Here is a 12,204-nt window from a genome sequence, read left to right as displayed (position 1 = left end):
CGCCCTCTCATCCTCTTACATCCTTATGTCGTCAAGCTGAATACATTAGCCTCTTACACAGAATTAAGTTTTCCACTGGTCTGGGATGTGAATGTCTGAAGAGCAGCAGGGATGTCTCTCTCCTCTGTTTCCCCTTTACCGCTGGAACTCCCTCGGCCTGGGCAGCACACGTACTCCACCCCCCGGAAATGGTCTCCACATGGCAGCAACATCCCATAGCTGTGGAGCTCCAGATTGTCTGCAGTGCATTCCTGAGAGGGAGGCAATCAGATCCACAATGTATTATAATGCACAATGAGTTTGAAATGAATATTTTGAACTTAAACTTATCATAAAATACGGTAACCTCTAAATATAACAAGACATGATTCTGACTGTCTTCTCTTGGAACATAAAAAGTTGATAGGTGGAGACATGAAGGAGTGTTACAACTTGAACTTTGTCACCTTTCCTGCTCTAACACCTTAGGTAGGCGTACTGACAAAGTGCTGCACAACACCACTGTGCAGACTGTTCTAGTGTTGTCTGCTATTGCTGTTAGGGCTGGCTGCATAAAAGGTTTCAAATATGCAATGGAAAGTTTATTGTGCATCAGTGGAAAGTTGAATAAAAATGACCGTTCTGCTATAACGCAGCTGAAAACCATTCTTTTATTTATTCATTCATTCATAGGCCTTTATTGTACAATTTGTCTGTACTGTACAGCTGCTATTTTTCTGCCCCTCTCACCTCCTTAGCAATGTTGTGCCAGTACACGTAACTCTCGCAAGCATCCATCTGCTCCTGGTGGAGGAATCGGCATCGGTCAGGCACCAGCAGGGCCTCGCTCACATACTCGCCCTCTGCAGCAAGAGTGAAGAAAAGGCTAGGTCAGTGTGAGCTGATTCCGAGCAGTTCAGTGTCAGTATTTTTTAATTGTTGACCTTGATTTAACTAAACCTCAGTGCTGCATTTGAATTTGAGTGTGGTTTAATAAGGAAGGAAACAAGAGCATATGAATGAACACAGGCTGCGTGATACAGAGAACACATTTAACAGTAGTATGGTAGCAGGACAGAATAGTTAAATGGGATGTGATGCACAATGAGGTCTGACAGAAAGCATAAACGTGTTAAGTGCAAGCACTGTGAACGGACAAACTGCAGCTACAGTGGCAAGACAAGGACAGAAAGTAAAAATGTGCTTTGCTTAAAATGGATATAAATATCATTATAAATGCAGATGACAGCTTTGGTTTATATAATAAACCAAAGAGAAAAGGTTTTGTATTCACTGTTTTAGATTCCTTTAAAACATGTTCTTCATACAGCTCTCCCACTGCCTGCTGCTCTTTAGGGCTCATACATAAAGGAAACACGCAGTACAGTAGAAATCAGACAAGCTTGAGCCAGTTCTACAGCGCTGTGCATACGAATGAAAGTGCTTCATGACTCCAGAGTGACTCACTGTTCATTAGTCACTCATTCATTCACTCACTCAGCTATTGTTAGCCAATCTTCCCCCCTAGTGGCCTGTAGCAGGCATGGACCTCTGCAATACTGTCAGAGTTGAACATGGTGTTTTGTGTGGAATAAATCTCAAATAAGGGGTTTTCCCTTGTGTTGAACTATTTCAGAAGGGTGTGTAACGGTTAAAGTTGAATGAATGACTGCAATGTCTCTGGTTTTGATTCTGGCTCTCTCCCCATTTTTCCTTTCTGTTTCCAGTGTCAAAACAGATGGCAAGCACCCAGCCGATGTAGAAATATAAAGGATGCTTCTTTTTGTTGCTTGTTTCTTCTCCTGATCGCAACTTAAAGTTCCTCTCCAGACATGTTTTAAACTATGTAAAAATACTCTGCTACGATTAATATTTTGTTTAGCGACAATCCTGACCAGTAATTAGTCACTCTGCTGGGTGCAGGAGAAGATCATGTTTTTGATGTGTGTCAATGCAAATGGATGTCCAGGCACTGTTTGCTGCCAGGCGAAGTTCCCAGTGAATCAAAGTTTAAGTTCACAGAAAAACTTTCATGTTGCAGACAAGAGAATGATGGCTAGATTAGGTTTTGTGTGCCTGGCGTGACAGTGGGAAAAACTGTGCCTTCTCCCCATCACCCATGCATCACTCACAGGTCTGTTGCACCTGTGCCACATATAAACTCCACCTCTCATTACTCTACACTACCACCCGTGATCTACACATACACAAACATAATAAATGGCTCCTACGTATTGTTTAACATGGTTTCCCACATAAAAATTGAAAAAAATAAAAAAATACTGGGGATGGAACCACATCTATGCTTTTACTTCCTCATTGAGAAATCAGGCCTTGTGGCCCACCCATCAACGGAGGTTATTGTGCACCAAAATTAGCTACTGGAAGACATATCAGAACAGTAAGTGAAGTTACTTGTTTATGTTTTTTTTCAACTTGCATCTGTCAGTGGCTGACACAGTGTTAGTGGCTGTGCTAATGCAAACTCTCACTCTTTGTACTGACAAGGTTTCGGTGACTGGTGAAAGAGCAGTGTGTTTCAATTTGGTTAGCATTAGAGGAAACATCAGAGAGAGTCAGCTACATGTTTGAGCCTCAGTCAGACGCAGACTCAGATGGGGAGTTTGTTGTGCACCAAAATCGGAGACTAGCAGACATATCAGAACGGTTAGCGCAGTTAGCATATTCTATTTGGTTATGTTGTTTGTTAGCTTGTAACTGTCAAAGGCTGACAGTGTTAGTGGTTGTGCTAATAAAAACACTCTCTCTCTCTGTACTTAAAAGGCTTCAGGTTTATTTTCCCCTCCCCCCACCCCCGCAAGTTGACGGGACTTGTTCTGTAGGTTATATGATGTATGAATGCCTGGCTGTCTGAATCTGTCTTTATTAGACTGTCAATGGTTCACTGCAGTTCCAAGGTGGAAATACTCAGCAATGGTGTTGACTGCTTATTTCACTCATGATATCTCTTGTATTATATAAAAAAAATCATATGGACATGTTAACAAGGTTAACAACCTAATATTCATTGGAGGAGTCTTTAAGGAAGTACTTTTTCCAGAAGGTCACACAAGAACCCTGAACCTATACATTTTTATAATTATCTAATGGCAGTGTGGTGTGTTGTTCTTACCTAGACAGCGGTAGGGCAGGACTATGAAGGGATGTGTCTGGCAGTGGCCCCAACCTTTCTTGCACCAGGCGTGGATGGTGACAGGTCTTTTTGACTCCTCTATATGGGAGATCGGAAGCGCTGGGTACATCTGGACGTACAGGTTCATGCAGAGACGATAGAGACACAGAAACAGATAGATGGATGGACAGAACAGAGGGGTTGAAGACAAGAGGAGCGGTGGATAGGGAGTAATTGGTTAGAGAAGAGGTTCAGGGACACACACTTGTATTGGTAGCAGGATGGGGAGCACATTCAGAGGGGAGAAAACTAACAGGGGGAAGAGTCATGCAACAGATTCTCTAACTGCTTATATGAAGCCATTTTAGACATGGCATACTGAATTATAACTTCAATCAGCATTCTTGTCCTCCAATATTTCCAATTTCACATCTGAATACTTTCACTTAAAGTTCAGGCCATTAATTTGAAGCACAAGCTCATAATAGGTCGAATAGTGAAAGAGAAGTGAAATGTAGCTGGCCCAGACTCGGAATGCACAATAAAATGCTTTCTTCACAAATGTCAAAAGACAGTTTTTGTGTAAAAGCCATTACAGATGCATAATGTGCCAGCTAATCTCATTACAGTCCATTCAGGCTCATGGCTGCTGCTCTTTGTAAGCAGCTATATGTACTTTGGCCTCCAGGTGGCGCTTGGTTGCCTTTACAGTTGCACTCCAAATAAATATCTCTGAAGGAGGAGTGTGTGGAGAGTGTGTGTGCCACTGATAACCTTACAGTGGATGTTAAAGAGCACACATATCAGGTAACAAGAGGAGGATAAGTGGATGGTGGCGAAAAATGAAATACTGTAATATTTCAACAAGCCACCATCTCTCTACTATATATAGTTGAATATATAGATTTGATAGGGCAGGTGTTAGACAAACCAAATTAGAGAAAAAGAATATGAAATTTGACATGATTTCCCTATGTCTTGTTGATTTCATGTTACATCTTTTAAAACTGCTGACTACTTTACCATTAAGAGTTTGATTTTGATAATGCTGCTGTTAGAAGTATTGATCCAGACGGGTGTTCCTTACAGCTGTTCAGGTTTATGCTCTTTCCCTGGCGAGGTTCAAGATCTTACCTCTTGACAGTAGGACAGGATTTCGCTGGGCTCTTTGAAGCAGCCCTGTCGGCCCTGAGGATCCGGCTCCCACTGCCCAGTCTGTAGGTTCATGTGCAGGAGCTGACGGCCACAGAACATGGCAATCTGCGGCTCTGCAACCTGGGGGCCTGGCCCGTTCACCTCGGCCATGGCCAGACCCTAGAGAACACAAGGAGGAGGAGGGAGAGAGAAACAAGAGAGGTGAGCAGAAGTCGATACAATTGCACAAATTGTACAAAACACAATGGCAGATAATATTGTGTTTGAAGCTGATCCGAGGTGTGTAGACCACAGATGATTCCTAAATGCACTTCTGCACTATCAGACATTAGATTGAGAGTGTGAGCCAGCGTGCAAGACCGAGAGTGAGTGAAAGATCGAAACAGAGAAGTAGGGAGGAAGAGGAAGCTAATGCACAGGAGAATTTAGCCCACACTGTGAGCTATAAGAGAATATTGGCAAACCTAAAAATCAGGAAAGATCCATAGAATACTCCCTGTTGAAATAACCCTGAAGTGAAGGAGAAGAAGAGCCAATAAAAAGCCTGACTTATCGACTGGTGGCCTATACTCCCTGCTTGCTGACAGCACTGAGAGCTGATAAAAGCAGGACTAGATGGTGGATGAAGAAGAGTGTGTACAGTAAAAATATACAAGAGTATGTAAAAGATTGACCCCCCCCCTTCACTTCCTCCAGTGGCCTTCTAGGATGTTGTTATTGATCATGGGATATGTTGCCTCTGCCTGGGGGAGGGCCCAGGGGACCCCACATAGAAGAACAAACAGCAGCTAGGGCTTGGAGTCAGGTGTTAATACAAGCTCATTGACCGACGGGCCACTTCACTACATTAACACACAGCACAGAGACAGAGAGAGCCCAGGGAGGAATAAAGGATGGGAGGGGTTGGGGGGGGAGGAGGAAAAAGCGCTTTAAACAGCACAAACAGCACAAAGACGTCATCCACCCGAACAATCAAAACAGATTTTTTTTTTTTTTTTTTTCAGAAGACGTGATAACAGTGAGCCCTCAAGAAGCACGAGAAAGTGCCAAACTAGATAATGTTCTAATGGTTGCTGCGTCATCTCTGATGCAAAAATGAGTTGTTAACCAAAGTAAACCGCAGATTCCTGCAGGTCATGTAAAAGATGTTAGTTTCTTAGAGCGTCAGTAACCGACAGTAACATTCACGGTAGAGAACATGCGATAATGTTTACTGTCCAACCCTGAAACTCTTCAAAAAGGCATCCTGCACCCTGGAGCCTCTGTATGGCTCATATCCTTTCATCTGTGCTGACAGACAGAGAGATAGACCTACTGACGACAGACAAGATGAGCTACGCTGAGCCAATTAGAAGGAAGCTGCCCAAAGGGTAGAAACTGAGAAGAAAAAAAAAATATGGGAGAGTGACGCCTGATCAAAGGGAAGCCCTGCTTTGGCCGACCGGAGATCAAGTGTTTGAAGTCCTAATTAAAATTCATACAGAATAAAATAAATATATAAAACCCTTAGAGTAAATGTACAATAAATATAATAAGCCCTGAGCAGTCTATGCATTCTAATTATGCTAAGAGGAGTTTGTGTTTCTGCATGTCTTAGCAGATTTCTTACAAATTACGGCTCTACTTTTAATTAGTGCTGACCGTTACCATACCAGAATTTTTAAGATTTATGAATGGACACCCCCTCTCTCCCCCCACCTTGTAACTCACTGTTTTTTCTGTTGCTACAATTTTGCATCTTTATCACTGTCTTCTGTTTTTTTTTTTTTTTTTTTTTTTGACAATACTACTCTCAGAAACAGCTGCTATTTTGCAGCTAATTCTTAAGTTTCAGCTTTCAGCACTTACTAACATCTTGACTGTGATGGATTACTCATCTCTAGCAAGTTTCAAGTCCCTGCTAGTTAATGATCACCCCGCAGTTAACTGAATGAAAGTATTTGCTGCTACCTCTGTACCTTTGTACTACCTTGTACCTGCACTTGTAGCAGCTATTACAAAAATCTCAAATAACCTTGGTATGCTTTGGAAACTTGTTTCTTTGGGATTGTATTAAATTCACAGTCAACAAATGAATTAATATAGACTTTTATTTCTAGCTTTACAATACCAAATATTAGATTCTGTTAGATTCTGTTCGTTAGTTATTGACAGTGCTGAGCTGGAGATTTTTATTGGTTAAGTATACTGTAGGATAAGCAAAGGAAAACTCTGCTGAAGCTGCTGAAACAAGCTGCTGAGCTAATATCTAAATAGATCTATCTCTTTGACTCAGGGAAGGTCAGTGCCACAAAGGAAAAAAAGAAAAAAAAAAAAACTTCCGGATATTTGAGAAGATAACCTGGCAGCTCCCCCTGGTCCAGCTCTCTCATTCTGCCTGCTCTCCACTACTGCACTTGCAGAAAATCAATGCTGAGCGACTGCAACTGTATCGCCACGTTCCCCCCAATCAATAGCAGTCCATCAGGAGCCCGAGGCCCTGACCTCCAGCACGGCAAGGCTGCACACCCAATCTCCAGCCTGATCTGGGGCCAGATTAGATCTCCCTCTTGCGATAACCCCTAATAAGAAGTACCATTTTAAGATGGACACATCTATTGGTCTGTTCCTGCGTAGCAGCAGAAAATCTCCTGCTTGTTTTTGACCCAGTTTGGAGTATAATCACTTTTTTGCAACTACAGACAGCCACAGCCACTGCATCACATAAACATCACTCTGGGGCTGACGTCTCATAGCCCCAATCTGTGCTGCTGCGTGAACGCCACACTGTCTTTGTCAGTGTCTCATTGTACAGTGTTCTTGCATTTTCACAGCAATAATGGGAAGTGTCATCTGTGTACGTCAGTCCTTTTTATTCTTACCCAAAATTGGTGAGGAAGCTTTTGGAAGCATTGGATGGAAATGTATTCTGTCTGTGTTTGACGCATAATGTAGATTAGTCTTATCATTTTTTTTCCATTGACTTGGGAATAAGTTAATACAGTACTAAGGCTTGTGGGAAACATCTGGCAAGACTGTGCTTGAACCTGTGATGACAGGAACCTGATTTAATTCCAGTGAATGTTGTTGTTTGTTTGGAGAACATACAGTTTTCATTTGCTTTGTTTATTTGATTATGCAACGTTAATTACTGTATTACACTAAACTATATAGTTTTTACAATGAAACCAGGCAGTAAAAGCTATTTAAGCCCAAGATCACATATGATGGATGTTTCTGTGAAATCAACACCAGTATCCAACCTGAAGCCCAACCAGGACAGAACTGCACAAATAGTTGTGCCTGTTGTCTGTGCAGCAGAGCAGTGGAGAGGAGCCGCCAAGTTGATAATCTTGTTTAAATGGCAAATTGGTCAGTCAACCAAGTGGAAAGTGTACCTGATAAAGATGGACAATTGGGACAGAAGGCCTGGAGAGGTTGTGGTTGAGAGAGGAAAAAGGAAAACAGAACCGAGAAGGTAATGTATATGGTTTACAAAAAAACAAAAAACAAAAAAAACAAAAATAAAAAACAGACAACTGACAAAATCATGGTTCCGAGATAATGTATCATAATAACTTTGGTGATCCTGTGACGTCTCCTCTAACACCATCATCTGGTCAAAATTTACATTTGTCCAGTACTTTGAGTTCTAACAAAATATCTGCAAAGCTAATAACATTTCCATCAACCTCAACTGAAGCTGTTTTGTGCCATTTTGTCCAGGATTTAGCTCAAAGCACTGCTGTGTCACAGAGCTGCTTACATGGTAGATTCATTTGTGTAAATGATTGACAACATATTTCAGTATGACTAAAAGCATTATTTGAAAATATGCTTTTCATTTTTAAATATTGTTCATAATTTAACCAAAACTTTAACACAATAGGTAATGTTTACAAAAATGAAAGAGTAAAACATGCTTTGGGGTCTTTAGTAGACACATTGCTGTATTCACTAGATACAGATTAAATAGATGCAGACAATAGTCCTCTGTTGTGAGGGATTAAGCAGCTAATTCACAGCTAAAAATAGCTTTTGCTACAGTGAATGAATCACATTCTTGTGCCTTCATTAAGCTGTTATATTCACATTTTCTACTCACAAATTACAGGAGCAATTCCCTTTGGACTGAAAAACATGCAGTCAAAGATTTTCAGTGTCTTGGTGGTACGCAATTTCCATTTTGAGGCACTCTGATCCAGATGGATTCACAATAATGCTTCACAATCTGTCAACAATTGTACTCTGCAGGACAGGCTGCAGAGCTGCCCTCCATGTCTCAGTGAGAAAACACTGTAGTGCACTGAAGCGTCAGGACTCTACAGTACTGGCTGCAAGCACGGGGGGGAGGGAGGTTCAGAGCTTGGTAAGGCAGTGCCGTTCAACCCAGTCCCACATATCATGTCCTATAGTGCTGATGAGGCTGAACAGGCAGACAGCCCAAAAGCCTGACAGCTCCCCACTGCAGAGATTGCTGCATCATTAATAAGGACCTGGTGATATAAAGCCAGAAACATCGATTAGCTTCCTGACTTTTTTTCGCTTGGTTCTTTCATCTTCCTTAACTCCCTTGATATACTATTTTTTCTCTGCTTAGCTTCTCCATATCCGCTGCATACTGACTATGCTGCTCAACTTTGTAGTCACATGTGTACCTCAACAGTCTCCATAGCAATAAGCATCACAAAGAAACAAAGTGATCCCACAGAGACAAGAACACACTGTGCACTCTAGCAGAAGTTGTGGAACAGCTGGTGCAGATATAATAGTAGTTAATCATATTTTCACAGATAACCCTCTAGTAGAGGGCATTATGCTTCAGTGTGGAGCATCCAAAAATAAGAGCCTACAACAGATAGGATCTTGCAATATAGATATTCTGCAAGTCAGGGCTGAATTTGGGCCAGGGCAGAACATTCACATGTTCCTCCAGCATTTTCCAACCAGTTCTAATTAAATTTTCAGCACCTGTTCCGCCCTTATGTTGCAGGATGACTTCATCCTCTGTAATGATGCAATCTCCTGGTCCTGGCAGGCAAGCCAGAGCGGAAGAGGCGGAGGGGAGGAGCCCACCCATCATTTGTCACTTTTTACAAGTTGCTGCCAGATTGTACATTGGCGCACAATGCCATAAATGAAACAGAGGCTTCAAGTAGATGCAGAGTCTTTTAGTGGTGCTGTGCTGGGAGCAACATGTCATGTTGTGTACAATATACAGCCACAATGCTATAGGTATTACATTTTTATTCCCTCGCATGTAATCGTGATTGATTTTGTCTTTGGTTGCTTTGTTTTATCCTTTAAAGTTTAATTTATGTTTGATTAATTTGTCCTGTGCTGCTTTTACATGCTCTAAATTTCCTGAGCTATGTCCCCTGTGTTTATGTATTTGTGTTAACACAAGGTACAAGTGTGTAGCCTGTGCATATGCTGTGTGAAAGGACTTTGATACACATTTATTAAGTTTTTCAAGTGCTCTATAAGTGAATTTCAACTTGAACATACACTACCGACGACATGAATACAAACCCTCTGGTCAGAGATATATTGCAGTGAGCTTACTTGACACCCAATGATTAACTAGGGACATCATACCCCTGAGGAGCTAATCTCTACTTAGCAACAGGGATCTAGGATATCCCATGTTACCAAAATACACCATGTAGTGACAACGTAGTCAAACAGCCATAAATCACAAAGAAAAAAAAAAACTATTTAAATTCCAGGATGTTTGTTTATCTGGGTTTTTGCTTTGACTATTGTCTCTGTCTGTTATACTGTGATTTGACTTAACAGGTCAAAAAAAGGTGCCATTGGATAGGACTTAGCTAAGCATCACCTGGAGAGTCGTGAAGTTACAGCAGGAATTCTGGCACAAAAAGGGAAGCTCCATATATTTATATACATCATATATTTGTTCTCAACACAAATGTTGTTTGTGTTCCATACTTCAAGTCACTAAATTTCTGAAGAAATCCCATTAGCTTATGTAGGCAATACATGCATTAAAAAGAGTTTGTTTTCTATAAAAACATATCTGCAGTGAGCTGTGTACTCTGTGAATCATACACTTAATAATTTATAGTGTGGAAAGCCTGGTTAGGTAGGATTGCTCCTGATTAGTATAACATTAACATTGTAGATTGGCCAATTGCCATTGCTCATGTAGAGAACACACCCACGTACAAATAGGCTCCATAGATGCATAATCCACGCATGTATGAACCACACACACACACACAAACAGGCCTTACTCGGCATGTCTTTGTGCTCCTCTGCAGCACAGATGGCTGAATAGTGGGTGTCTTCCTGCTCTCTGGGCCCCTCCTTCCCTCTTTTCTCTATATACCCCCTCTCTCCTATCCTCTCCCTCCACCTCCTCTTAAGCTTAAGCTCGATCCACCTAAACCAGCCCATCCTTGCTATCCCTCTTGCCCCCCTCTTAACAGCTTTCACACAATGCCTGACACTCTGCTGTTTGGCCTCCCTCCCCAGGCCAGTGTTAAATGGCCAGATAGATTTGGGAGCATTCATCATTGTAATCATGTTGCTCAATTATTCATGGGCTCCATCAGGCCTCTTCCTGGTGTGGCATGTAGTTATTAGAGAGTAGCAACATTAGTCTGCCAGACTCTCATGGTGCAGAGGGGACAAAGGAGGATAAAGCAGGTTAGGTCTGTACACTGACACTCATTATGCATCTCTGACTAATGGCTAATTAAAGCCATTCATTTTCTATTCAGAAGAGACTGATGTGCAGAGCAAAAAATATTGCATTGTGTTTAATGTATTGTTCTATTGCCTCCTACTGTAGACCACACACAGTTGCAGTTACTTATTCAATACTAAACTGACTTAAACTTATTATAGTTCCAACTATTATGACAGAGGCTTTTGGTTGCAAAGATGTGCAAACACAGCCTCTGCTAAGTCCGGCTTCATCAGTCCAGATTACAGCGGTCCAGCCCCCAGCTGGGCACACTGGGAGCAGATGGCCCCATAATCACCAGGGTTCATCTAGGTCTCGAACAGCAGCCAAAACAGCTCAGAATATTTCATTTAATTTCAAGTATAGCTTAAAATAGAGGGCATGTCAGATGGCATCACTGCAAGAGACTCCATAGAGCTGGAGGCTGGCAGTGCCAACCATTTCATGGTTATGGTTAGTTAGAAGTACGTTTACTCTGAGTTGCACCTAATGGGGTCTGCATATACAACACCAGAGTGGCATATCCTTTTCAAACTAGCACTGTGCAGGGGAATATGGACAGTCATGACTGACATCTTCTGTAAAAGTCACTGTCTCCTCACGGAATCACATGCTGGATACAGACTTCCCTGATGTATGATAGGACCATGGGACTCAACTGAAGCTTCATACCCTCAGGAACAGAGACTTCACCCTTCCCAGCTGGTATTCGTATGACTCATAAATATCACGTTCACACATATCCTGCTTCTCTCTCTCTCTCTTTTTATAATACCCTCTATATTGCAGCTGTTTCCTGTAAGCTTTTCTTTTAAAACATCCTGCTTTTCAGCAGAATCTGTGGTAACACTTATGAAAAATGTCCAACACAACCAGAACAACAAAACAGGAAACTCCCACAGATATAAAATTGATTTCATGCGTAGTGTTCCCAGTTCTGTGGAAAAGTGGTATTGAGCAATATTCAGAATCAGACAAGTGATTGTGATACTTGTGCTGCACAAAGTAGGCTGAACTCATACGCATGTCTGCCTCTCTGTTCCACCCACACTTCAACAAATGCTTCTTCTGAGTCATGCACCATAATGACGCCACACTGTGCATGTTTTCTCTCCAGAAGAGACAAAAACACGAAGCGTAGTTGGTCATTTTCACAATCCTCCTGCAGATATGTGGGGGATAGACAACTCTGTAATAATGTCTCATAAATCAACTCAGAGTAATAGAGTCAGAGAAAATTAAATGC

The 12,204-nt window shown here is 41.7% G+C and overlaps 1 protein-coding gene across 2 annotated transcripts in view; it reads right to left on the bottom strand.

Annotated features, from left to right (window-relative positions):
• The window catches only part of aplp1 (amyloid beta (A4) precursor-like protein 1), a 33,221-nt gene that overhangs the window by 9,882 nt on the left and 11,135 nt on the right, over positions 1-12,204 (bottom strand). For both annotated transcript variants that reach the window (XM_071470674.1, XM_071470673.1), the window contains exons 2-5: positions 4,247-4,426; positions 3,113-3,242; positions 730-842; positions 58-251 (exon numbers count right to left, since the gene is read on the bottom strand). In XM_071470674.1, coding sequence (XP_071326775.1) covers positions 58-251; positions 730-842; positions 3,113-3,242; positions 4,247-4,426 — 617 coding nt within the window. The remainder of the gene's footprint in view (positions 1-57; positions 252-729; positions 843-3,112; positions 3,243-4,246; positions 4,427-12,204) is intronic.

This window comes from Trachinotus anak, unplaced genomic scaffold (assembly GCF_046630095.1).
Source record: "Trachinotus anak isolate AG129_WGS33_773 ecotype Australia unplaced genomic scaffold, CSIRO_AGI_Tana_v1 ptg000032l, whole genome shotgun sequence".
Taxonomy (NCBI): Eukaryota; Metazoa; Chordata; class Actinopteri; order Carangiformes; family Carangidae; genus Trachinotus; species Trachinotus anak.
Note: the sequence above shows the minus strand (reverse complement) of the source record. Positions and strands in the feature narration are given on the sequence as shown.